The 23,419-nt window shown below is 54.2% G+C and overlaps 1 protein-coding gene across 1 annotated transcript; it reads left to right on the top strand.

Moving 5' to 3' along the window:
* Positions 1-18,645: 18,645 nt before the first annotated feature.
* Positions 18,646-21,220, top strand: zgc:194312 (uncharacterized protein LOC794943 homolog). The gene has a single exon (XM_048524206.1). It carries the CDS (start codon positions 18,755-18,757, stop codon positions 19,778-19,780), a length of 1,026 nt encoding a protein of 341 aa, XP_048380163.1. The 5' UTR covers positions 18,646-18,754; the 3' UTR covers positions 19,781-21,220.
* The last annotated feature ends 2,199 nt before the right edge of the window (positions 21,221-23,419 follow it).

Raw genomic sequence — 23,419 nt, 5'->3', positions numbered from 1 at the left:
CGTGGAATCAGTCCCAGAGCAGAGGCCAGCGCAGGGGATCAGTCCCAGAGCAGGGGCCGGTGCGGGGAACCAACCCCAGAGCAGAGGCCTGCGCGTGGAATCAACCCCGGAGCAGAGGCCTGCACGTGGAACCAACCCCGGAGCGGAGGCCTGCACGTGGAACCAACCCCGGAGCGGAAGCCTGCACGTGGTACCAGTCCCAGAGCAGAGGCCGGTGTGGGGAATCAGTCCTGGAGCAGAGGCCGGTGTGGGGAATCAGTCCCAGTGCGGAGGCCGGTGTGGGGAATTGAGTCCCAGAGCGGAGGCCGGTGCGAGGAATCAGTCCCAGAACAGAGGCTAGTGTGGGGAACCAGTCACAGTGCAGAGAAGCAGTCTGGTAGCAGAGGCCGGTGCAGCGAAGCAGTCCCAGAGCGGAGGCTGGTGCGGGGAATCTGGCCTGGAGCGGAGGTTAGTGCAGGAAAGCAGTCCCGGAGCGGAGGCCTACACGGGGAACCAATCCCGGAACAGAGGCCAGTGCATGAAATCAGTCCCGGAGCAGAGGGCAGTGCGGGAAGCTGTCCCAGAGTGGAGGACTACATGGGGAACCAGTCCCAGAGCGAAGGCCAGTGCAGGGAATCAATCCTGGAGCGGAGGCCTACACAGGGAACCAGTCCTGGAGCAGAGGCCAGTGCAGCGAATCAGTCCCAGAGCAGAGGCCAGTGCGGGGAAGCGGCTTTGGAGCGGAGGCCGGTGCAGAGAAGCAGTCCCGTAGCGGAGTCTGGTGCGGGGAATCAGTCCTGGAGCGGAAGACAGTGATAGGAATCAGTCCTGGAGCGGAGGCCTACATGGGGACCCAGTGCCGGAGGGAGGCCAGTGCAGGGAATCAGTCCCAGAGTAGAGAGCAGTGCGGGGAAGCAGTCACGGAATGGCGGCCGGTGCGGGGAATCAGTCCCGGAGCGGAGGCCGGTGGGGGGAATCAGTCCCGGAGCGGAGGCCGGTGCGGGGAATCAGTCCCGGAGCGGAGGCCGGTGCGGGGAATCAGTCCCGGAGCTGAGGCCTGCATGGGGAATCAGTCCTGGAGTGTAGGCTTGCACAGCAAATCAGTTCCGGAATGGAATCTTGCATGGGGAATCACACCTCGATTGGACGCCTGCACGTGGAACCAGTCCCGGAGCGGAAGCATGCACAGGGAATCAGTTCCGGAGCGGAGGCGTACACATGGAACGAGCCCCAGAGCGGAGGTCTGCACGTGGAATCAGACCCAGAGCGGAGGCCTGCACGTGGAACCCGCCCCAGAGCGGAGGCCTGCACGTGGAACCAGCCCTGGAGCGGAGGCCTGCACATGGAATCAGTTCAGGAACAGAGGCCTGCACGTGGAACCAGCCTGGGAGCGGAGGTCTGCACGTGGAACCAGACCCAGAGTGTAGGCCTGCACGTGGAATCAGCCCTGGAGTGGAGGCTGGTGCGGGGAAGCAGCCCCGGAGCGGAGGCCTGCTCGTGGAACCAGTCCCAGAGTGGAGTCTTGCACGGGGAATCAGTCCCGGAGCAGAGGCCGGTGTGGGGGATCAGTCCGGAGCAGAGGCCTGCACGGGGAATCAGTTCCAGAGCGGAGGCCTGCTCGTGGAAGCAGTCCCAGAGTGGAGTCTTGCACGGGGAATCAGTCCCGGAGCAGAGGCCGGTGTGGGGGATCAGTCCCGGAGCAAAGACTACACGGGGAACCAGTCCCAGAGTGGAAGACTGCACGTGGAACCAGTCCCAGAGTGTGGGCCTGCATGTGGAATCAGTCTCGGAGCGGAGGCCTACACGGGGAACCAGTCCCGGAGTGGAGGCCTGCGCGGGGAACCAGTCCCGGAGCAGAGGCCTACACGGGGAACCAGCCCTGGAGCGGAGGCCTGCGCGTGGAACCAGCCCTGGAGCGGAGGCCTGCATGTGGAACCAACCCCGGAGCAGAGGCCTGCATGTGGAATCAGTCCTGGACAGAGGCCTCAATGTGGAAGCAGTCCTGGAGCGGAGGCCTGCACGTGGAATCAGCCCTGGAGTGGAGGCTGGTGCGGGGAAGCAGCCCCGGAGCGGAGGCCTGCTCGTGGAACCAGTCCCAGAGTGGAGTCTTGCACGGGGAATCAGTCCCGGAGCAGAGGCCGGTGTGGGGGATCAGTCCGGAGCAGAGGCCTGCACGGGGAATCAGTTCCAGAGCGGAGGCCTGCTCGTGGAAGCAGTCCCAGAGTGGAGTCTTGCACGGGGAATCAGTCCCGGAGCAGAGGCCGGTGTGGGGGATCAGTCCCGGAGCAAAGACTACACGGGGAACCAGTCCCAGAGTGGAAGACTGCACGTGGAACCAGTCCCAGAGTGTGGGCCTGCATGTGGAATCAGTCTCGGAGCGGAGGCCTACACGGGGAACCAGTCCCGGAGTGGAGGCCTGCGCGGGGAACCAGTCCCGGAGCAGAGGCCTACACGGGGAACCAGCCCTGGAGCGGAGGCCTGCGCGTGGAACCAGCCCTGGAGCGGAGGCCTGCATGTGGAACCAACCCCGGAGCAGAGGCCTGCATGTGGAATCAGTCCTGGACAGAGGCCTCAATGTGGAAGCAGTCCTGGAGCGGAGGCCTGCATGTGGAATCAGTCCTGGAGAGGAGGCCAGTGCAGGGAATCAGTCCTGGAGCAGATGCCAGTGTGGGGAATCAGTCCTGGAGCGGAGGTTGGTGTGGGGTATCAGTCCCGGTGCAGAGGCCTGCACGGGGAATCATTCCCGGAGCAGAGGCCTGCACTGTGAATCAGTCCCAGAACAGAGGGCTACACGGGGAACCAGTCCCGGAGCGGAGGCCAGTGCGGGGAATCAGACCCAGAGCGGAGGCCTGCACGTGGAACCCGCCCCAGAGCGGAGGCCTGCACGTGGAATCAGTTCAGGAACAGAGGCCTGCACGTGGAACCAGCCTGGGAGCGGAGGTCTGCACGTGGAACCAGACCCGGGGTGTAGGCCTGCACGTGGAATCAGCCCTGGAGTGGAGGCTGGTGCGGGGAATCAGTCCCGGAGCGGAGGCCTGCACGGGGAACCAGTCCCGGAGCAGAGGCCCATGCAGTGAATCAGTCCCGGAGCGGAGGCCGGTGCGGGGAATCAGTCCCGGAGCGGAGGCCGGTGCGGGGAATCAGTCCCGGAGCGGAGGCCGGTGCGGGGAATCAGTCCCGGAGCGGAGGCCGGTGCGGGGAATCAGTCCCAGAGCGAAGGCCAATGCAGGGAATCAGTCCTGCAGCGGAGGGCTGCACGGGGAACCAGTCCCGGAGCAGAGGCCCATGCAGTGAATCAGTCCCGGAGCGGAGGCCGGTGCGGGGAATCAGTCCCGGAGCGGAGGCCGGTGCGGGGAATCAGTCCCGGAGCGGAGGCCAATGCGGGGAATCAGTCCCGGAGTAGAGGCCTACATGGGGAACCAGTCCCGGAGGGAGGCCAGTTCAGGGAATCAGCCCCAGCGCAGAGGGCAATGCGGGAAGCAGTCCCAGAGTGGAGGACTGCATGGGAAACCAGTCCCAGAGCGAAGGCCAATGCAGGGAATCAGTCCTGCAGCGGAGGGCTGCACGGGGAACCAGTCCCGGAGCAGAGGCCCATGCAGTGAATCAGTCCCGGAGCGGAGGCCGGTGTGGGGAATCAGTCCCGGAGCGGAGGCCGGTGCGGGGAATCAGTCCCAGAGCGGAGGCCGGTGCGGGGAATCAGTCCCGGAGCGGAGGCCGGTGCGGGGAATTGAGTCCCAAAGTGGAGACTGGTGTGGGGAATCAGTCCCGGAGCAGAGGCCAGTGCAGGGAATCAGTCCTGCAGCGGAGGCCTGCACGGGGAACCAGTCCCGGAGCAGAGGCCCGTACAGTGAATCAGTCCTGCAGCGGAGGCCGGTGCGGGGAATCAGTCCCATCGTGGAGGACTACACGGGGAACCAATCCCAGAACGAAGGCCAGTGCAGGGAATCAATCCTGGAGTGGAGGCCTACACAGGGAACCAGTCCTGGAGCGGAGGCCAGTGCGGGGAAGCAGCCTTGGAGCAGAGGCCGGTTCAGGGAAGCAGTCCCGGAGTGGAGTCTGGTGCTGGGAATCAGTCCCGGAGCGAAGGACAGTGATAGGAATCAGTCCTGGAGCGGAGGCCTCCATGGGGACCCAGTGCCGGAGGGAGGCCAGTGCAGGGAATCAGTCCCAGAGTAGAGAGCAGTGCGGGGAAGCAGTCCCAGAATGGAGGCCGGTGCGGGGAATCAGTCCCAGAACAGAGGCCGGTGCGGAGAATCAGTCCCGGAGCAGAGGCCGGTGCGGAGAATCAGTCCCGGAGCAGAGGTCAGAGAGGGGAATCAGTCCGGGAGCGGAGGCCAGTGCCGGGAATCAGTCCCAGAGTGGAGGCCTGTGCGGGGAATTAGCCCTAGTGCGGAGGCTGGTGTGGGGAATCAGTCCCGGAGCGGAGGCCGGTGCGGGGAATTGAGTCCCAAAGTGGAGACCGGTGCGGGGCATCAGTCCCGGAGTGGAGGCCAGTCTGGGTAATCAGTCCCAGAGCGGAGGCCAGTGTGGGGAATCAGCCCCAGAGCGGAGGCCAGTGTGGGTAATCAGTCCCAGAGCTGAGGCCAGTGCGGGGAATCAGTCCCAGAGCTGAGGCCAGTGCGGCGAATCAGCCCCAGTGCGGAGGCCGGTGTGGGGAATTCAGTCCCAGAATGGAGCCCGGTGCAGGGTACCAGTTCCGGAGGGAGGCCAGTTCACGGAATCAGCCCCAGAGCAGAGGGCAGTGCGGGAAGCAGTCCCAGAGTGGAGGACTACATGGGGAACCAGTACCAGAGCGAAGGCCAGTGCAGGGAATCAGTCCTGCAGCGGAGGCCTGCACGGGGAACCAGTCTCGGAGCAGAGGCCCGTGCAGTGAATCACTCCTGGAGCGGAGGGCAGTGCGGGGAATCAGCCCCCGGGTGGAGGCTGGTGTGGGGAATTGAGTCCCAGAACGGAGGCCAATGCGGGGAATCAGTCCCGGAGTAGAGGCCTACATGGGGAACCAGTCCCGGAGGGAGGCCAGTTCAGGGAATCAGCCCCAGAGCAGAGGGCAGTGCGGGAAGCAGTCCCAGATGGAGGACTGCATGGGAAACCAGTCCCGGAGCGAAGGCCAGTGCAGGGAATCAGTCCTGCAGCGGAGGCCTGCACGGGGAACCAGTCCCGGAGCAGAGGCCCATGCAGTGAATCAGTCCCGGAGCGGAGACCGGTGCGGGGAATTGAGTCGCAAAGTGGAGACCGGTGCGGGGAATCAGTCCCGGAGTGGAGGCCAGAGCGGGGAACCAGTCCTGGAGCGGAGGCCAGTGCGGGGAAGCAGCCTTGGAGCGGAGGCCGGTTCAGGGAAGCAGTCCTGGAGTGGAGTCTGGTGCTGGGAATCAGTCCCGGAGCGAAGGACAGTGATAGGAATCAGTCCTGGAGCGGAGGCCTCCATGGGGACCCAGTGCCGGAGGGAGGCCAGTGCAGGGAATCAGTCCCAGAGTAGAGAGCAGTGCGGGGAAGCAGTCCCAGAATGGAGGCCGGTGCGGGGAATCAGTCCCAGAACAGAGGCCGGTGCGGAGAATCAGTCCCGGAGCAGAGGCCGGTGCGGAGAATCAGTCCCGGAGCAGAGGTCAGAGCGGGGAATCAGTCCCGGAGCGGAGGCCAGTGCCGGGATCAGTCCCAGAGTGGAGGCCGGTGCGGGGAATTAGCCCTAGTGCGGAGGCCGGTGTGGGGAATTGAGTTCCAGAGTGGAGACCGGTGTGGGGAATCAGTCCCAGAACAGAGGCCAGTGCGGAGAATCAGTCCCAGAGCGGAGGCCTGTGCAGGGAATCAGTCCCAGAGTAGAGAGCAGTGCAGGGAAGCAGTCCCAGAAAGGAGGCCAGTGCGAGCAATCAGTCCTGGAGTAGAGAGCAGTGCGGGGAAGCAGTCCCAGAATGGAGGCTGGTGCGGGGAACCAGTCCCGGAGCAGAGACCGGTGCGGGGAATCAGTCCCGGAGCGGAGGCCGGTGCGGGGAATTGAGTCCCAGAACGGAGGCCAATGCGGGGAATCAGTCCCGGAGCAGAGGCCCATGCAGTGAATCAGTCCCGGAGCGGAGGCCAGTGCGGGGAATCAGTCCCGGAGCGGAGGCCGGTGCGGGGAATCAGTCCCGGAGCGGAGGCCGGTGCGGGGAGTCAGTCCCGGAGCGGAGGCCGGTGCGGGGAGTCAGTCCCGGAGCGGTGGCCGGTGCGGGGAATCAGTCCCGGAGCGGAGGCCGGTGCGGGGAATCAGTCCCGGAGCGGAGGCCGGTGTGGGGAATCAGTCCCGGAGCGGAGGCCGGTGCGGGGAATTGAGTCCCAAAGTGGAGACCGGTGCGGGGAATCAGTCCCGGAGTGGAGGCCAGTCTGGGTAATCAGTCCCAGAGCGGAGGCCAGTGTGGGTAATCAGTCCCAGAGCGGAGGCCAGTGTGGGTAATCAGTCCCAGAGCTGAGGCCAGTGCGGGGAATCAGTCCTAGAGCAGAGGCCAGTGCAGGGAATCAGTCCTGCAGCGGAGGCCTGCACGGGGAACCAGTCCCGGAGCAGAGGCCCGTGCAGTGAATCACTCCTGGAGTGGAGGGCAGTGCGGGGAATCAGTCCCGGAGCGGAGGCCGGTGCGGGGAATTGAGTCCCAAAGTGGAGACCGGTGCGGGGAATCAGTCCCGGAGCGGAGGCCAGTCTGGGTAATCAGTCCCAGAGCGGAGGCCAGTGTGGGGAATCAGTCCCAGAGCTGAGGCCAGTGCAGGGAATCAGTCCCAGAGCTGAGGCCAGTGCGGCGAATCAGCCCCAGAGCTGAGGCCAGTGCGGCGAATCAGCCCCAGTGAGGAGGCCGGTGTGGGGAATTGAGTCCCAGAATGGAGCCCAGTGCGGGGAACCAGTCCCGGAGGGAGGCCAGTTCACGGAATCAGCCCCAGAGCAGAGGGCAGTGCGGGAAGCAGTCCCAGAGTGGAGGACTACATGGGGAACCAGTACCAGAGCGAAGGCCAGTGCAGGGAATCAGTCCTGCAGCGGAGGCCTGCACGGGGAACCAGTCCCGGAGCAGAGGCCCGTGCAGTGAATCAGTCCTGGAGCAGAGGGCAGTGCGGGGAATCAGCCCCAGGGCGGAGGCCGGTGTGGGGAATTGAGTCCCAGAACGGAGGCCAATGCGGGGAATCAGTCCCAGAGTAGAGGCCTACATGGGGAACCAGTCCCGGAGGGAGGCCAGTTCAGGGAATCAGCCCCAGAGCAGAGGGCAGTGCGGGAAGCAGTCCCAGAGTGGAGGACTACATGGGGAACCAGTACCAGAGCGAAGGCCAGTGCAGGGAATCAGTCCTGCAGCGGAGGCCTGCACGGGGAACCAGTCCCGGAGCAGAGGCCCGTGCAGTGAATCAGTCCTGGAGCGGAGGGCAGTGCGGGGAATCAGCCCCAGGGCGGAGGCCGGTGTGGGGAATTGAGTCCCAGAACGGAGGCCAATGCGGGGAATCAGTCCCGGAGTAGAGGCCTACATGGGGAACCAGTCCCGGAGGGAGGCCAGTTCAGGGAATCAGCCCCAGAGCAGAGGGCAGTGCGGGAAGCAGTCCCAGATGGAGGACTGCATGGGAAACCAGTCCCGGAGCGAAGGCCAGTGCAGGGAATCAGTCCTGCAGCGGAGGCCTGCACGGGGAACCAGTCCCGGAGCAGAGGCCCATGCAGTGAATCAGTCCCGGAGCGGAGACCGGTGCGGGGAATTGAGTCGCAATGTGGAGACTGGTGCGGGGAATCAGTCCTGGAGCGGAGGCCAGTGCGGGGAAGCAGCCTTGGAGCGGAGGCCGGTTCAGGGAAGCAGTCCTGGAGTGGAGTCTGGTGCTGGGAATCAGTCCCGGAGCGAAGGACAGTGATAGGAATCAGTCCTGGAGCGGAGGCCTCCATGGGGACCCAGTGCCGGAGGGAGGCCAGTGCAGGGAATCAGTCCCAGAGTAGAGAGCAGTGCGGGGAAGCAGTCCCAGAATGGAGGCCGGTGCGGGGAATCAGTCCCAGAACAGAGGCCGGTGCGGAGAATCAGTCCCGGAGCAGAGGCCGGTGCGGAGAATCAGTCCCGGAGCAGAGGTCAGAGCGGGGAATCAGTCCCGGAGCGGAGGCCAGTGCCGGGAATCAGTCCCAGAGTGGAGGCCGGTGCGGGGAATTAGCCCTAGTGCGGAGGCCGGTGTGGGGAATTGAGTCCCAGAGTGGAGACCGGTGTGGGGAATCAGTCCCAGAACAGAGGCCAGTGCGGAGAATCAGTCCCAGAGCGGAGGCCTGTGCAGGGAATCAGTCCCAGAGTAGAGAGCAGTGCAGGGAAGCAGTCCCAGAAAGGAGGCCAGTGCGAGCAATCAGTCCTGGAGTAGAGAGCAGTGCGGGGAAGCAGTCCCAGAATGGAGGCTGGTGCGGGGAACCAGTCCCGGAGCAGAGACCGGTGCGGGGAATCAGTCCCGGAGCGGAGGCCGGTGCGGGGAATTGAGTCCCAGAACGGAGGCCAATGCGGGGAATCAGTCCCGGAGCAGAGGCCCATGCAGTGAATCAGTCCCGGAGCGGAGGCCAGTGCGGGGAATCAGTCCCGGAGCGGAGGCCGGTGCGGGGCATCAGTCCCGGAGCGGAGGCCAGTCTGGGTAATCAGTCCCAGAGCGGAGGCCAGTGTGGGGAATCAGTCCCAGAGCTGAGGCCAGTGCGGGGAATCAGTCCCAGAGCTGAGGCCAGTGCGGCGAATCAGCCCCAGAGCTGAGGCCAGTGCGGCGAATCAGCCCCAGTGCGGAGGCCGGTGTGGGGAATTGAGTCCCAGAATGGAGCCCAGTGCGGGGAACCAGTCCCGGAGGGAGGCCAGTTCACGGAATCAGCCCCAGAGCAGAGGGCAGTGCGGGAAGCAGTCCCAGAGTGGAGGACTACATGGGGAACCAGTACCAGAGCGAAGGCCAGTGCAGGGAATCAGTCCTGCAGCGGAGGCCTGCACGGGGAACCAGTCCCGGAGCAGAGGCCCGTGCAGTGAATCAGTCCTGGAGCGGAGGGCAGTGCGGGGAATCAGCCCCAGGGCGGAGGCCGGTGTGGGGAATTGAGTCCCAGAACGGAGGCCAATGCGGGGAATCAGTCCCGGAGTAGAGGCCTACATGGGGAACCAGTCCCGGAGGGAGGCCAGTTCAGGGAATCAGCCCCAGAGCAGAGGGCAGTGCGGGAAGCAGTCCCAGATGGAGGACTGCATGGGAAACCAGTCCCGGAGCGAAGGCCAGTGCAGGGAATCAGTCCTGCAGCGGAGGCCTGCACGGGGAACCAGTCCCGGAGCAGAGGCCCATGCAGTGAATCAGTCCCGGAGCGGAGACCGGTGCGGGGAATTGAGTCGCAAAGTGGAGACTGGTGCGGGGAATCAGTCCTGGAGCGGAGGCCAGTGCGGGGAAGCAGCCTTGGAGCGGAGGCCGGTTCAGGGAAGCAGTCCTGGAGTGGAGTCTGGTGCTGGGAATCAGTCCCGGAGCGAAGGACAGTGATAGGAATCAGTCCTGGAGCGGAGGCCTCCATGGGGACCAAGTGCCGGAGGGAGGCCAGTGCAGGGAATCAGTCCCAGAGTAGAGAGCAGTGCGGGGAAGCAGTCCCAGAATGGAGGCCGGTGCGGGGAATCAGTCCCAGAACAGAGGCCGGTGCGGAGAATCAGTCCCGGAGCAGAGGCCGGTGCGGAGAATCAGTCCCGGAGCAGAGGTCAGAGCGGGGAATCAGTCCCGGAGCGGAGGCCAGTGCCGGGAATCAGTCCCAGAGTGGAGGCCGGTGCGGGGAATTAGCCCTAGTGCGGAGGCCGGTGTGGGGAATTGAGTCCCAGAACAGAGGCCAGTGCGGAGAATCAGTCCCAGAGCGGAGGCCTGTGCAGGGAATCAGTCCCAGAGTAGAGAGCAGTGCAGGGAAGCAGTCCCAGAAAGGAGGCCAGTGCGAGCAATCAGTCCTGGAGTAGAGAGCAGTGCGGGGAAGCAGTCCCAGAATGGAGGCTGGTGCGGGGAACCAGTCCCGGAGCAGAGACCGGTGCGGGGAATCAGTCCCGGAGCGGAGGCCGGTGCGGGGAATTGAGTCCCAGAACGGAGGCCAATGCGGGGAATCAGTCCCGGAGCAGAGGCCCATGCAGTGAATCAGTCCCGGAGCGGAGGCCAGTGCGGGGAATCAGTCCCGGAGCGGAGGCCGGTGCGGGGAATCAGTCCCGGAGCGGAGGCCGGTGCGGGGAGTCAGTCCCGGAGCGGAGGCCGGTGCGGGGAGTCAGTCCCGGAGCGGAGGCCGGTGCGGGGAATCAGTCCCGGAGCGGAGGCCGGTGTGGGGAATCAGTCCCGGAGCGGAGGCCGGTGCGGGGAATCAGTCCCGGAGCGGAGGCCGGTGCGGGGAATTGAGACCCAAAGTGGAGACCGGTGTGGGGAATCAGTCCCGGAGTGGAGGCCAGTCTGGGTAATCAGTCCCAGAGCGGAGGCCAGTGTGGGTAATCAGTCCCAGAGCGGAGGCCAGTGTGGGTAATCAGTCCCAGAGCTGAGGCCAGTGCGGGGAATCAGTCCCAGAGCAGAGGCCAGTGCAGGGAATCAGTCCTGCAGCGGAGGCCTGCACGGGGAACCAGTCCCGGAGCAGAGGCCCGTGCAGTGAATCACTCCTGGAGTGGAGGGCAGTGCGGGGAATCAGTCCCGGAGCGGAGGCCGGTGCGGGGAATTGAGTCCCAAAGTGGAGACCGGTGCGGGGCATCAGTCCCGGAGCGGAGGCCAGTCTGGGTAATCAGTCCCAGAGCGGAGGCCAGTGTGGGGAATCAGTCCCAGAGCTGAGGCCAGTGCGGGGAATCAGTCCCAGAGCTGAGGCCAGTGCGGCGAATCAGCCCCAGAGCTGAGGCCAGTGCGGCGAATCAGCCCCAGTGCGGAGGCCGGTGTGGGGAATTGAGTCCCAGAATGGAGCCCAGTGCGGGGAACCAGTCCCGGAGGGAGGCCAGTTCACGGAATCAGCCCCAGAGCAGAGGGCAGTGCGGGAAGCAGTCCCAGAGTGGAGGACTACATGGGGAACCAGTACCAGAGCGAAGGCCAGTGCAGGGAATCAGTCCTGCAGCGGAGGCCTGCACGGGGAACCAGTCCCGGAGCAGAGGCCCGTGCAGTGAATCAGTCCTGGAGCAGAGGGCAGTGCGGGGCATCAGCCCCAGGGCGGAGGCCGGTGTGGGGAATTGAGTCCCAGAACGGAGGCCAATGCGGGGAATCAGTCCCAGAGTAGAGGCCTACATGGGGAACCAGTCCCGGAGGGAGGCCAGTTCAGGGAATCAGCCCCAGAGCAGAGGGCAGTGCGGGAAGCAGTCCCAGATGGAGGACTGCATGGGAAACCAGTCCCGGAGCGAAGGCCAGTGCAGGGAATCAGTCCTGCAGCGGAGGCCTGCACGGGGAACCAGTCCCGGAGCAGAGGCCCATGCAGTGAATCAGTCCCGGAGCGGAGGCCGGTGCGGGGAATCAGTCCCAGAGTGGAGGCCAGTGTGGGGAATCAGTCCCAGATTGGAGGCCGGTGTGGGGAATTGAGTCCCACAGTAGATGCCAGTGTGGGGAATTGAGTCCCAGATTGGAGGCCGGTGTGGGGAATCAGTCCCAGATTGGAAGCTGGTGTGGGGAATTGAGTCCCAGAGTAGATGCCGGTGTTGGGAATTGAGTCCCAGATTGGATGCCAGTGTGGGGAATTGAGTCCCAGATTGGAGGCCGGTGTGGGGAATTGAGTCCCAGATTGGATGCCGGTGTGGGGAATTGAGTCCCAGATTGGATGCCGGCATCGGGAATTGAGTCCCAGAGTGCAGGCCGGCGTGGGGAATTGAGTCCCAGATTGGATGCCGGTGTGGGGAATTGAGTCCCAGAGTGCAGGCCGGCGTGGGGAATGACTCTTGGAAAACGTACCTTGGAGCAGTGGAGAACGTGTGGAGCGGACTGGAGATTTGAAGCGGAGTGGAGGTGGTTGTTGGACTGGGATCTGGCGAGGGTGATCCAAGCACGTGTGGAATCCCCTGATCTGAGCTACTGCAATGTAATGTTTATGTGTAATTTGGTTATCTGACTGCCATGTCTTTTCTTTTAACTATGTGTTATTTCTGACTTTTTCTATAAATCACTAAAGTAATGCAACTGCGTTTCCGTTTTATTCCTCTCCTTGTATCTGAGATTTGTACCCAGGTATTTATACCTAAGTTTGTGCCATAAGAGGTGACGTTATAAAAATTTTCTCTATATTCCTGTCCTTCTGTACTTGAGTACACATGACAGTAAAGGATATTCTATTTTATTCCATCAAAGTCCGATAGAAGATGAGACAAAGAACTACAGATGCTGGAAGTCTGAAGCAAAAATTAACAGAAATTGCTGGAGAAACTCAGCAGTTCTGGTAGCAGCTTTAAACAGAAAATGTCAGATGAGAGAAATGACAACAGTTTTGTCTTCACAGATGCTGCCAGACCTGATGAGTTTCTCCAGCAATTTCTGTTTCTGTTTGTTTCCGATAGAAGGTGTTCGATGCAGTGTGGTGACAAATTTTAGTGAGGGTTTGTCCATAATATGGGACATAGCTGTTTCCAAAGCACACTAATGTGGGAGAAGGCTGCATGAAGCCCATTTTCTAGACCCCAATATTGCCTCTGAGGCTTCCAATATGGTGGTAGGTAGCTTAGTTGGGAGCAATCATTTAAATTTTACGCTCACCCAGAAGATTGAGACTGATAGTGATGCCTGTGATGAAGATGTGTTATTTGAAATTTAATTCAGAATACCATTGACTGGGACATGTATCTATATCTTGGACTTTTTGGAAAGAGCACTTTGCAAAATAAAGGTGCCTGGTTGCCGCAGGGAAAATGGTTTGCATTTGCAAAGAACACAAGCTGTTTGCCTGGTGTCACTGAGTGTACCACACTTCCAGAGAGGGCTCCAGAGCCCAGTTTGTGAGTGTAATGAAGCTACTGGGTTTGAACTTAGTGAGATAACTTACTTGGAGCAGTAGACTTTGCCCATCTCCTGCCTTTCGCTGAAACCTATCTCATCAAAGTTTGTGAATTGTAAACCCACTGGAAAGCAACACGAATGGAGGGTTCCTAAAGGAAAATTCAGAATCAGCTAGCCATAACTGTGAGAGGAACACTCTCCAGTGCCAACAGCCTGTGTGCAATGTAATTTTGACTACAGACCAGCATTTGGTCAATTTATGATTTGTTTTCTTTAACTTTAATTTGGCCAAAGTACTTTCAGGAAGACACTGTACAAGTTTTATTTCTATCCCAAACTTGGAGGTTGTAGGTACATGTACACAAGTTTTCAAGAAGACTAGCTGCATTTATTTGCACTGTTCATGTTTTTTGTTAATAATCTTTACATCTTTGCTCAAGCAAGTTTTGTTTCAAATAAACTAGTAATTGGTTTGTTACTCAGAGAGCTTGGCAGATTTGTTTCTAATAGTGAGCTCTGTACAGATCGATATGTATTTGGCAACATCACGTACCAGTAGAGGAGTGGGACAAAGAGAGGAATCATTTCATTTCTCTGAACTCAACTGCAACACGTCATATAAGAACATTGACTCTTCACAGTTAATCCACTGCTTGTGAAGCACTTTCGGACATCTCTGAGATGTGGTGAGGTCTCTGTGCTATTTGCATAACAGCCCTCAGTGTAGTTAGAGAAATTGGAGTGGGGTTTCAAAGGGGAAATGTACCTTTCTCATCAAATGTCTCTACAAAGCTTTGATATTGTGTCAAGTTGCACTTTTAACAAAAGCCCAATCTGCAAATGCAATCTGCATAACACAGGTAGCTGGGAAGGAAGATCCAGGCCTTTCATAAATTCACTGTAAGTAAGAACTTGTTTGATTCAGATTACCCATTCTTTTATGCTGTCTGCCCACAGAACAATCTTGTTCTGATTCAACATGTTGAGATGCTGCATTTTGCATCAGTTGCTACTCTTGTAATGCACCAGTTTAAAAAAAATTGAAATACTTGTATCTCCAGTGTCACAGCCAGTTTGTCACAAAAAAAAAGCCAGTGATGCAACCCTTTTTGAAGTGTAGTCACTGGTGTGCTGTAGCACAGCAAGCTCCCACAAACAGCAATGTAATAGCTATCAGATCATTTGATTCAGTCATGTTGGTTCAAGGATAAACACTGGCCCAGGATGCCCAAGCAAATTTCCCTGTTCTTCATCAAAATACTTGCAGTGGGATATGTTGTACCCCTTGAGAGAGCAGATGGTTTCTTTGGTTTAATGTCTTATCTAAAAGACAGCATTCCCTCAGTACTGCCACTCTGAAAGTGCGACGCTACCTCAGTCCTGACCCTGTAACAGTAGGTACTACCTCAGTACTGCCTTTCTGACAGCTTAATGATCCTCTGGTGTTGATCTTGCAATGGTGAAACACATCTTTTGTGTGGACCTTCCAATAATGTGGCACTTGCTCAGTACTCCCTCTGTTAACAGTGCAGTGCTCCCTTAGTATTCACCTTTCAATGGTATGGCAACCCCTCAGCACTTACTTTCCAATAGTTTGGGAAGACTGTGGCACAATGCCCATATTACTGGGCTTGTAATTAAAAGGCTCAATCTGATGGTCTGGGGATTCAAATTGAATTAAGTTACAAAGTCTGAAATTAAAAACTAATATCAGTACAGTAACTATGAAACTATTATTGACTATTGTAAAGCCATCTGCTCCAGAACGTTCTTCGGGGATGGAAATCAGCTATCATTACATTTGACTCCAAACCCACAGCCAATGTAGTTGGCTCTCAATTGTTTTCTTGAATGGTTTCGCAACTTAGCTCAAGGACATATTGCGATGGGCAGCAAATACTGGTCTTGCTGCAATGCTCTTATACTGTGAAAGAACAAAATCAAGTCCAGTTCTCCTGCAGTTACCTCGATCATGAAATGGAAGATGAGCCCACAGTCATTTGACCCACTAAGTCAATGGGAAGTCCATTCTCTGTTGCCATGCAGATAATGGGGGTGCTGCTTGATCCTGTCTGATGTTATTCGAGGAGCAGTATGAGTTTTGCCTCTTCAATCCCCTAGTGGTCAACAGCGTAAAGGATCAGCCTTTGACTCTCTACTCCAGCTAGTGCCTCTCAAAACCCTGCAGATGCAGACATGGTGCTGGCCTGTAATACCACGTGAAAAGTCTGCCAACATGCAAATATTGTCAGTGTCCCTCATATAGATGCTGGCCATTTGGAAGGACTGCCAGACAGCTCTGCTGCACCATACAGTATACCAAGTTTCAGCATTTCAGCTAAGGAGGACAGTTAACAGTATAATGCTGTCATTATAAAGCAGCAGCTTAATATCCTGGCAATGCATGAAATTTCATTAAATACTGGTTGGGAGGTGTGAGATCCCTTCCTTTGCTGCCTCAAAGATAAGTAAAGAAGCTCATGCAAACAATCACAGGAAACTGCTTTTGACTATGAGCAAAAATAACTCAGAGGAAACATTGAGTCTAGACGGCCTTCACTGATATCTCCAGTGCCCCACGCCAACTACTTTACACAAACCTCACTTGGGTATGTTTGTAAATAGGAAAGCATCATTTCATTGTTTAAAAACACCAGCCTGTCAATTCTAAATTATGCAGAAACATTGCTCCATGTTTTTACAAAAGTTGTAGATACTTTTTAGGAGAAGTGTTAGAGGTCATAATCTGAGATAAGACAAAGATTGAGTTCTTTGACATGGTGCAACAGGCAGTGGATGAGGGTATAGATGTTATATATTTGGATTTTCAATAAGCAATTTCATACTGTGCTACATGGCAGGTTGGTTAGCTAATTGCAAATGTTTGGGACTGATGCATCCTTGGCAGTATGGATTAGAAGTTTGTTAAAAGATAGGAAACAGGATGGGTATTTCTCAGACCGGAGATGTATTGAAAGTGGTGTTCTTCAGGGATTGGTGTTGGGATACTTGCTTTTTCTGATTTATATAAATGATTTGGAGATGGGTGCTGAGGGAAAAGTCTCTAAATTTGTAGACGGTACTATGCTAGAAAGAAACAGTGAATTGTGAGGATGACGCTGAATACCTTCAGTGGGATTTTGACAAGTTGGCCAAATGGGCTGAAACCTAGCAGATGAATTTCAATGCAGAGAACTGTGAGGTAATGCAGTTTGGTAGAAGAAACACAGAAAGACAATACAGGCACAATGGTACAAATTTGAGGGAAGTACAGGAGCAGAGGAATCTCAGGGTTCAAGTGCATAATTCTCAAGGTGGCCTGGCAAGTTGAAACAGTTGTTAAAAAGGCTTGTAGGATCCTTAGGTTTATAAACAGAGGCATACAGTATAAAAGCAAGGAAATGGCTCTACACCTCTACAAATCATTGGTCAGATCACATTTGGAGTATTGTTTACTTCTCGGCACATTATTTAAGAAAGGATGTTAAAGCCCTGGAGGAAGTGCAAAAACAGGTTTACTAAATCATGCCGCGAATAATGGATTTTAGATGCAAGAAAAGATTGGAGAAATTGGGCTCACCCTTCTTAGAGGAGAGAGGCTTAAGAAATGACTTTATTAAAGTGTTAATAGAACATAGAACATAGAACAGTACAGCACAGAACAGGCCCTTCAGCCCACAATGTTGTGCCGACCATTGATCCTCATGGATGCACCCTCAAATTTCTGTGACCATATGCATGTCCAGCAGTCTCTTAAATGACCCCAATGACCTTGCTTCCACAACTGCTGCCGGCAACGCATTCCATGCTCTCACAACTCTCTGCGTAAAGAACCTGCCTCTGACATCCCCTCTATACTTTCCACCAACCAGCTTAAAACTATGACCCCTCGTGCTAGCCATTTCTGCCCTGGGAAATAGTCTCTGGCTATCGACTCTATCTATGCCTCTCATTATCTTGTATACCTCAATTAGGTCCCCTCTCCTCCTCCTTTTCTCCAATGAAAATTATGAACAATTTTGACAGGGTAAAGAAGGACATTCTGTTTCCGCAAGTTGGTATATCAGTCACTAAGAGTCATAATTTCAAGATTGTCAGCAAGAGAGCTAGGAGTGAATTGAGGAGTCACTTCTATAAACATAATGTTTTTAGGATTTGGATGCACCGTCTGGGAGAGTGGTGGATGCAGATTCTATTCAAGATTTCAAAAGGGAGTTGGATATTCGAAAGTGATGAATTTAGAGGGCTGCAGAGATAGGGCTCACTGGGTAATTCTTCCAAGAGTGAGCACAGACAAGATAGGCCAAATGGCCTCCTGTACTGTAAAATTCCATGATTCTATAATTAATGTTGGCCTTGAAGTGTAGTCACTGGTGTGTTGTAGCACAGCAAGCTCCTACAAACAGCAATGTTTGTGACAGTATCTGTCAGTCCAGTGTGTTAGCAGACCTTTGTATTATTTGGGTCTTGACTGACGCCAAGCATCTCTGTAACTCACTATTCCATGTTCTATTTGACAATGAATAATTCATAATTTCTGACATCGGATTAACTCCTCAGATAGTTTCCAGATGGGAATACAGCGATCTCTCAGCAAGATGCTTCCTCAGTACTGTCCCTCTGATGAAAGCAACTGACAACTGATTTCAGAGCTCAGTAAAACCCTTTCTTCATTGTTCCCATCAAACACTCTCAGGTAAGCACAGCCCATGGTTAGATACAGAGTAAAGCTCTCTCTAATGTGTCCCCATCAAACACCCCCAGGACAGGTACAACCATGAAGTAAGATAGAGAGTAAAGCCTTCTGTACATCTCTAGGTCTTGGACACCATATTTAAGCAGCAAAAATTGAATCATACTTAGTTTACCAAGTGGGCACTGCCATACTGTAATGCCTTTTAAAACTACCTCGATAACCCAGTTTTTACCTGTCTTAATATCTCCTCATGGTGGCTGAATGTCAAATCTAGTCTTGTGTAGTACTTTGGACTGTTTTACAATGTAAATGGTGCTCTACATATGGAAAGTATTGTCAAACTGATGATAATCAGATTTGTGTTGGATCCATAAAGGGCATAATAAGACAGGAGCTTTCCTCTCTAACCAGAGACTGTGTTTTGACACAATTTTACATCTGCTTAGGATGGGCAAATACCCCTACAGACTACTTACACTGCATCCTTCCCACCCACCACAATGTTGGCTTATCAATGCAAAACAACCCATGAGAATTAGTGGGAGGGATATTGCTGCTTTGGATGACACACCAATAGAATGCTGGAGTCCTTTAGCTTCACCTTGGACTCCAAATTCAGCTTCTGAAGTGTTGAAAATCAATATGGTAACAAAACTTAAATCTTGCTTGTAAACTCCCTTGTTCGTGAGGCCTGGTGTCGTACCATTGACAGCCCTTCTTGTGTGAGCTGTGTTCCAGTCTGTTTTCTTGTACAGTCTCATGGTGTTGCATTGTGTATTCATGACATGCATTTTGTACCAGCCCCAGACGAACCACCCAGAGGACCCTCATGGACGTTGAGAACCACTTCTACAGCCAAAATTTGAATCCAGAACTCAGAGGTGGAAGGCCTGTGCCTAAATTATTGCACCAGTTCACTTGCTATTATTGAAAGCAATTGTGCAGCATTGGGAACTATACCACACAAAGTGCTGATGAGTCATTGAAAGAGTTAACTTCTAGCTTAAAGTTGTTCCATTGTGGTTGGTGCAGAGCGGAAACATTGCTTGTGTGTGTGTGTGTCTATGTGACTGTAAGAGAGAGTGCAAGAGTGCCAATCAGCCAGCAGGGGAAGGACAGGCTTGTTTAGTTTAGAGAGAACTCTGATCTGAAACACAACGCTGTTATGTCGGACACTGGAGTGTGTTTAAGCGTCTGAGAATGAATGAATCAGGGAACAGCACTATCAACGAGGAGCACCTGATCAAAATCAGGGTCTTTGCTTCTGTAACCTCCTTTGTTCTGCTGGCTTTCTTCAATCTTGTAATTGATTATACTATTCTGAGTGAGGACCGTCTGCGATCTCAAGCCAGGTTTGTCCTGCTGTTCCACCTTTTGGTATCAGGTCTGATCTACTTTGGTCTGAGCAGCACTTTCTACCTCCTCATTTACCTAGAGGTGGCCATGTCAGCATCGTGTTGCCTGATCCTCCTGATGTTCCTGATGATGAGCGGCTCCACCATCCTCCTGACCCTGACCGTGATGGCGGTCGACCGGTACTTTGCCATCTGTCATCCGCTCAAGTACAGCTCCTTCTGCACCCCATGCAAAATCTGGATTCTCAGCAGCCTGACCTGGGTGGTCTCAGCAGTCATCCCTCTCATCCTGGTCTCCCAGCATACGAAGAAAGATCCCAGTCAGGGGTTCAGGACCTGCTTAATCTCCAACTTCCATTCCAGCTACAGCACAAAACACACTTCTAAAATCCTTCTGATCTGTATCTGTACAGTCCTCATACTCTTCAGCTACTACAAAATTCTGGCAGAAGGCAAGCGTATCGGTGTGCTGAACCGCCGAAATAAGAGGGCACGGAGCACCATTTTAATGCATGGGGTTCAACTGGCAGTCTACATAATTCCCACGTTCATCAACTTCATTCTGCAACAAGTGGCACATGCCAAGAAGCTCGATGGGAGTACTAAGACCCTCTTTGAGGTACTGAACTTTGCCTTCTTCAGCCTGGCACAGTGCATCAGCCCTGTTATCTATGGTCTACGCAAAGAGGAGTTGTGGGAACTCACTTCGCACAAGTTCCCATGCTTCCTGTGGGACTTCAAGGGGACTCTGGAGTTAGTGCGGACGACTCTGCTCTTGTCCACGAAATCGAACCCTCCAGCTGCAGTCCAGACCTGTCCTGAGGTGCTAACCCTGGTGAGTGAGGAGACCACAGGAAAATGCACCAAGTAGTGCCACCTAACCCATTTCTAGCTATCTCTTGGGATTTCACGGGATTTTGCCACATCTCACTGACCGCGTGTGTGGTCAACAAACAGGTTCCTCAGTCCTTGGGAAAAGGGCACCAAAACTTCTCTGACTTTATTGCTGAATATTTTTGTTCACTATGACTAAACACGATGACTGAATGTTGATGACTAATAGTTTTTCTTCATCTCCTGTAAACACCCCCTCCCCCATCCTCAGTCTCCCATTGTTTCTTCAACTCTCAATTCAAACACTTAAAAATAGTTGGAAATCCAGTCCAGGAGGGAGATTGGGAACAAAACACTTTAACCTTTAGCTCTTTCACAGAGCTGGCACAGGCACGGAAGATGGACTGAATGGTCTCTTGCTGTGCTCTGTTGTTCTGACTTCCAGAAACAAAACCTGAAGGGACTAAAACAAGGGCTTAAAACTCTGAAGAGACAGTTTGATTTTTTTCTACACAAAGGACTTTAGATTGGGAAACTGTAGTAAATCAGAAAAAATCTACATGCAATTATAAAAAGAAAACTATGAAGAAAGACCATTAATTGGTACCCTGCTATGAAATGGAATGTGGCGAGTTAATGCATGGTGTGATGTTAATGTTTTGGTTATTTTTGGCTTAAAGCTCAAAATAAACAGTGTGGTCCACCCCTGCGTAAAAACAAACAGCATCTGTGTAAAATGTGAAAACTAAACATCTTCTGGGAATACCGGATTCCAAAGGTGAATTGTGCAGTGAACAAAAGGAGTTGCTATCCGTACAGGGTGATGAGGAACCAGAAACAATGCTGGAACTGAACTCTGGAGAGTGATTTGAGATTTTCGGCAACGTTCTGATTGTGAGCTTGGGTTCAAGCACTACAACCTGATCACCCTTCAGAGTGCCCAGATGGTTATCATTGTGGTGAAAAGGTGGAATTGTTGCTGAAGTAAACAGTCCAGTGTCTCGACTGTACCATGGGAATGGAACCATAGCTCCTTTTGGAGCAAATCCGAATGGCTGCTGGCAAAGGACTAAAAACAGAAAAGGCAGCAGCTCCGGCTGCATCTGAGGAATTGGAGAAAAGGAATGAACAGTTAAGGTCAAAAATATCTTGATACCCTATGCTGTCTCACTCCCAAAATTTTCTGCTTCCCAGGATTGTATCCCATGGCCAAAAGACTAGGAGAACATTACCGTACCTGTTTGCTTGGAGGCAGTAATACTGTAAATACTCTTTTGTTTTCTTAAGCTTAAAGCAGCCAGAAAGGAAATCAAGCAACAAAGCCTGGCAGGAAAGCTTTTGTATGAAGCCTACAACTAAATTAATAATGAAATAGCTATATGTTTTGTTTTAATTGTCAATCCCAACACTGCCATGATTTGATTTGTGTGCAATGACTTTTTTTAAGATACTGATTAAAGTTGTCTGTGAATTGAAACTGTTCGATGCAACATGGGTGAATGAAATCTGTCACTGTTGTCTTTAGGGAATTGCACACGAGAGGAATTGTTGTGGCATTTGCTTTGAAGTTACATGTTTTGGAGTTCCCTCCACAAGAGCTATGGCTGAGTAGGTAGCCACCTCATCTCTGAGTCAGAAGGTTGTGCTTTCACTGTCCACCTTCAGAGACCTAAGCATGAGGATGACAGCTGTGAGCAGTACTGACAAAATGCTGCATTGCCTACAGCAGGTCAGTACAGACAGTGCCACACGATCAGAGGCTCAGTACAGAAGGGATTGTCACACTGTGAGAGGGTCATTGTTGAGGGAAAATACCATTGTGGGAGGGTCAGTAGTGAAGACGTACCACATCGTTGCATGATCAGTCCAGAGGGAGTGCTGCATTGCTGGAGGGTCAGTGCTCAGGGAGCACCGCACTGTCGGAGGGTCAGCAATGAAGGAGTTCTGCACTACTGGAGGGTCAGCACTGAGGGAGCATCGCACTGTCGGAGGGTCAGTGATGAGGGAGTGGGCACTGTTGGAGGGTCAGTGCTGAGGGGGCGCCGCACTGTCAGAGAGTCAGTGATGAGGGAGTGGGCACTGTCAAATGGCCAGTGCCGAGGGTGCACCACTCTGTCGGAGGGTCAGTGCTGAGGGAGCGGGCACTGTCGGAGGGTCAGTGCTGAGGGAGCGGGCACTGTTGAAGGGTCAGTGCTGAGGGAGCGGGCACTGTCGGAGGGTCAGTGCTGAGGGAGCGGGCACTGTCGGAGGGTCAGTGCTGAGGGAGTGGGGCACTGTTGGAGGGTCAGTGCTGAGGGAGTGGGGCACTGTTGGAGGGTCAGTGCTGAGGGAGTGCTGCACTGTCAAATGGCCAGTGCCGAGGGTGCACCACACTGTCGGAGGGTCAGTGCTGAGGGAGCGCCGCACTTTTGGAGAGTCAGTGCTGAGGGAGCACCGCACTGTCAGAGGGGCAGTGTTGAGGGAGTGCTGCACTTTTGGAAGGTCAGTGCTGACGTCACACTGTCGGAGGGTCAGTGCTGTGGGACTACTGTATTCTTGGAGAGTCAGGGCTCAGGGAGTGCTGCACTGTCGGAGGTGACATATTTTGCTCGAGTTATGCCCTATCTCTCCTCTCAGGTGGTCCTAAAGGTCACCATTTAGAAGAACAAAAGGGCCGATTTTTAAAATTTTACCAGTGTTTAGTTTGTGAGATCTTGCTGACTGGGGCAATTGGCAAATGTGTTTCCTACATTATTACAGCGGCTAAACTTCAAAAGTACTTCATTAGGTGTAAAGCACTATTAGATGTCCTGAGGTTGTGAAAGATGCTGGAGAAATGCAAGTCTGTCTATTCATTTTACTTTTTGGATTTATTAAGATGCTTGACAGCGCCTATTATCAGACAATGTTTGCCATTGATCCAAATGAAATATTCGCACCACTGATTGTTAATTTCATCAAAAGGGTTATCTTTAAGGAGTGTCTTAATAAATACAGTGGATGGAGAAGGAAAACCAGGCCTTGGGGCCAAGGCAGCTGAAGGCAGAGCTGCCAATGTTAAGTGATGGAAATCTTTTTCTCAGGGGAGAGTGGAGGTGGATGCCAAAGATGTCAGAATTTTATTCTCTTCACAATAAACTCAGTAGCAGTTATGGTGTCTTGCAGTTTCAGGGCCATAAGCAGAATTGTGCATTTATTTTTACATCTTGCTTTTCTATTTTTAGAAACAATCTTGAATTGTCAGCATTTCTCGGGGGCTATGTCAATTCTTTGGTAACTGTTGGATTGCCGGGGTGTTGACTAACCTGACTGTCTTATCCAAATGTCTGTCAATGTTACTCTGAAACATCCCCCTCTCATCCTCCTCAAGCTTCAACACAAACAACTTCCTTCAATCCCCCTAACAGTGCTCTGACATGCTCTTGCTCCCCTCTGGAATCACATTCTGTTAAAATCAGAACCATTTTCCCCTTAAATATGGATATTCTTACCTCCGCATAATTTCCGACCTTCTTAGTGTTTTTACCTGTAATGCAAAAATTTGTTAACATGTTACTGCTCCTCCCCGATCTCCTGTCCAAAGCTTCTCAAACCTGATGCTGTCTGACCTGTTGTGCTTTTCCAGCCTGATACCTATAAACTCAGGCTTCCGGCGTCTGCAGTCCTTTATTGTCTCCAAGTCACTGCATGAGAGGCT

Source organism: Stegostoma tigrinum, chromosome 45 (genome assembly GCF_030684315.1).
Source record: "Stegostoma tigrinum isolate sSteTig4 chromosome 45, sSteTig4.hap1, whole genome shotgun sequence".
Classification (NCBI taxonomy): domain Eukaryota; kingdom Metazoa; phylum Chordata; class Chondrichthyes; order Orectolobiformes; family Stegostomatidae; genus Stegostoma; species Stegostoma tigrinum.
This window is presented reverse-complemented; position numbering and strand designations above follow the sequence as displayed.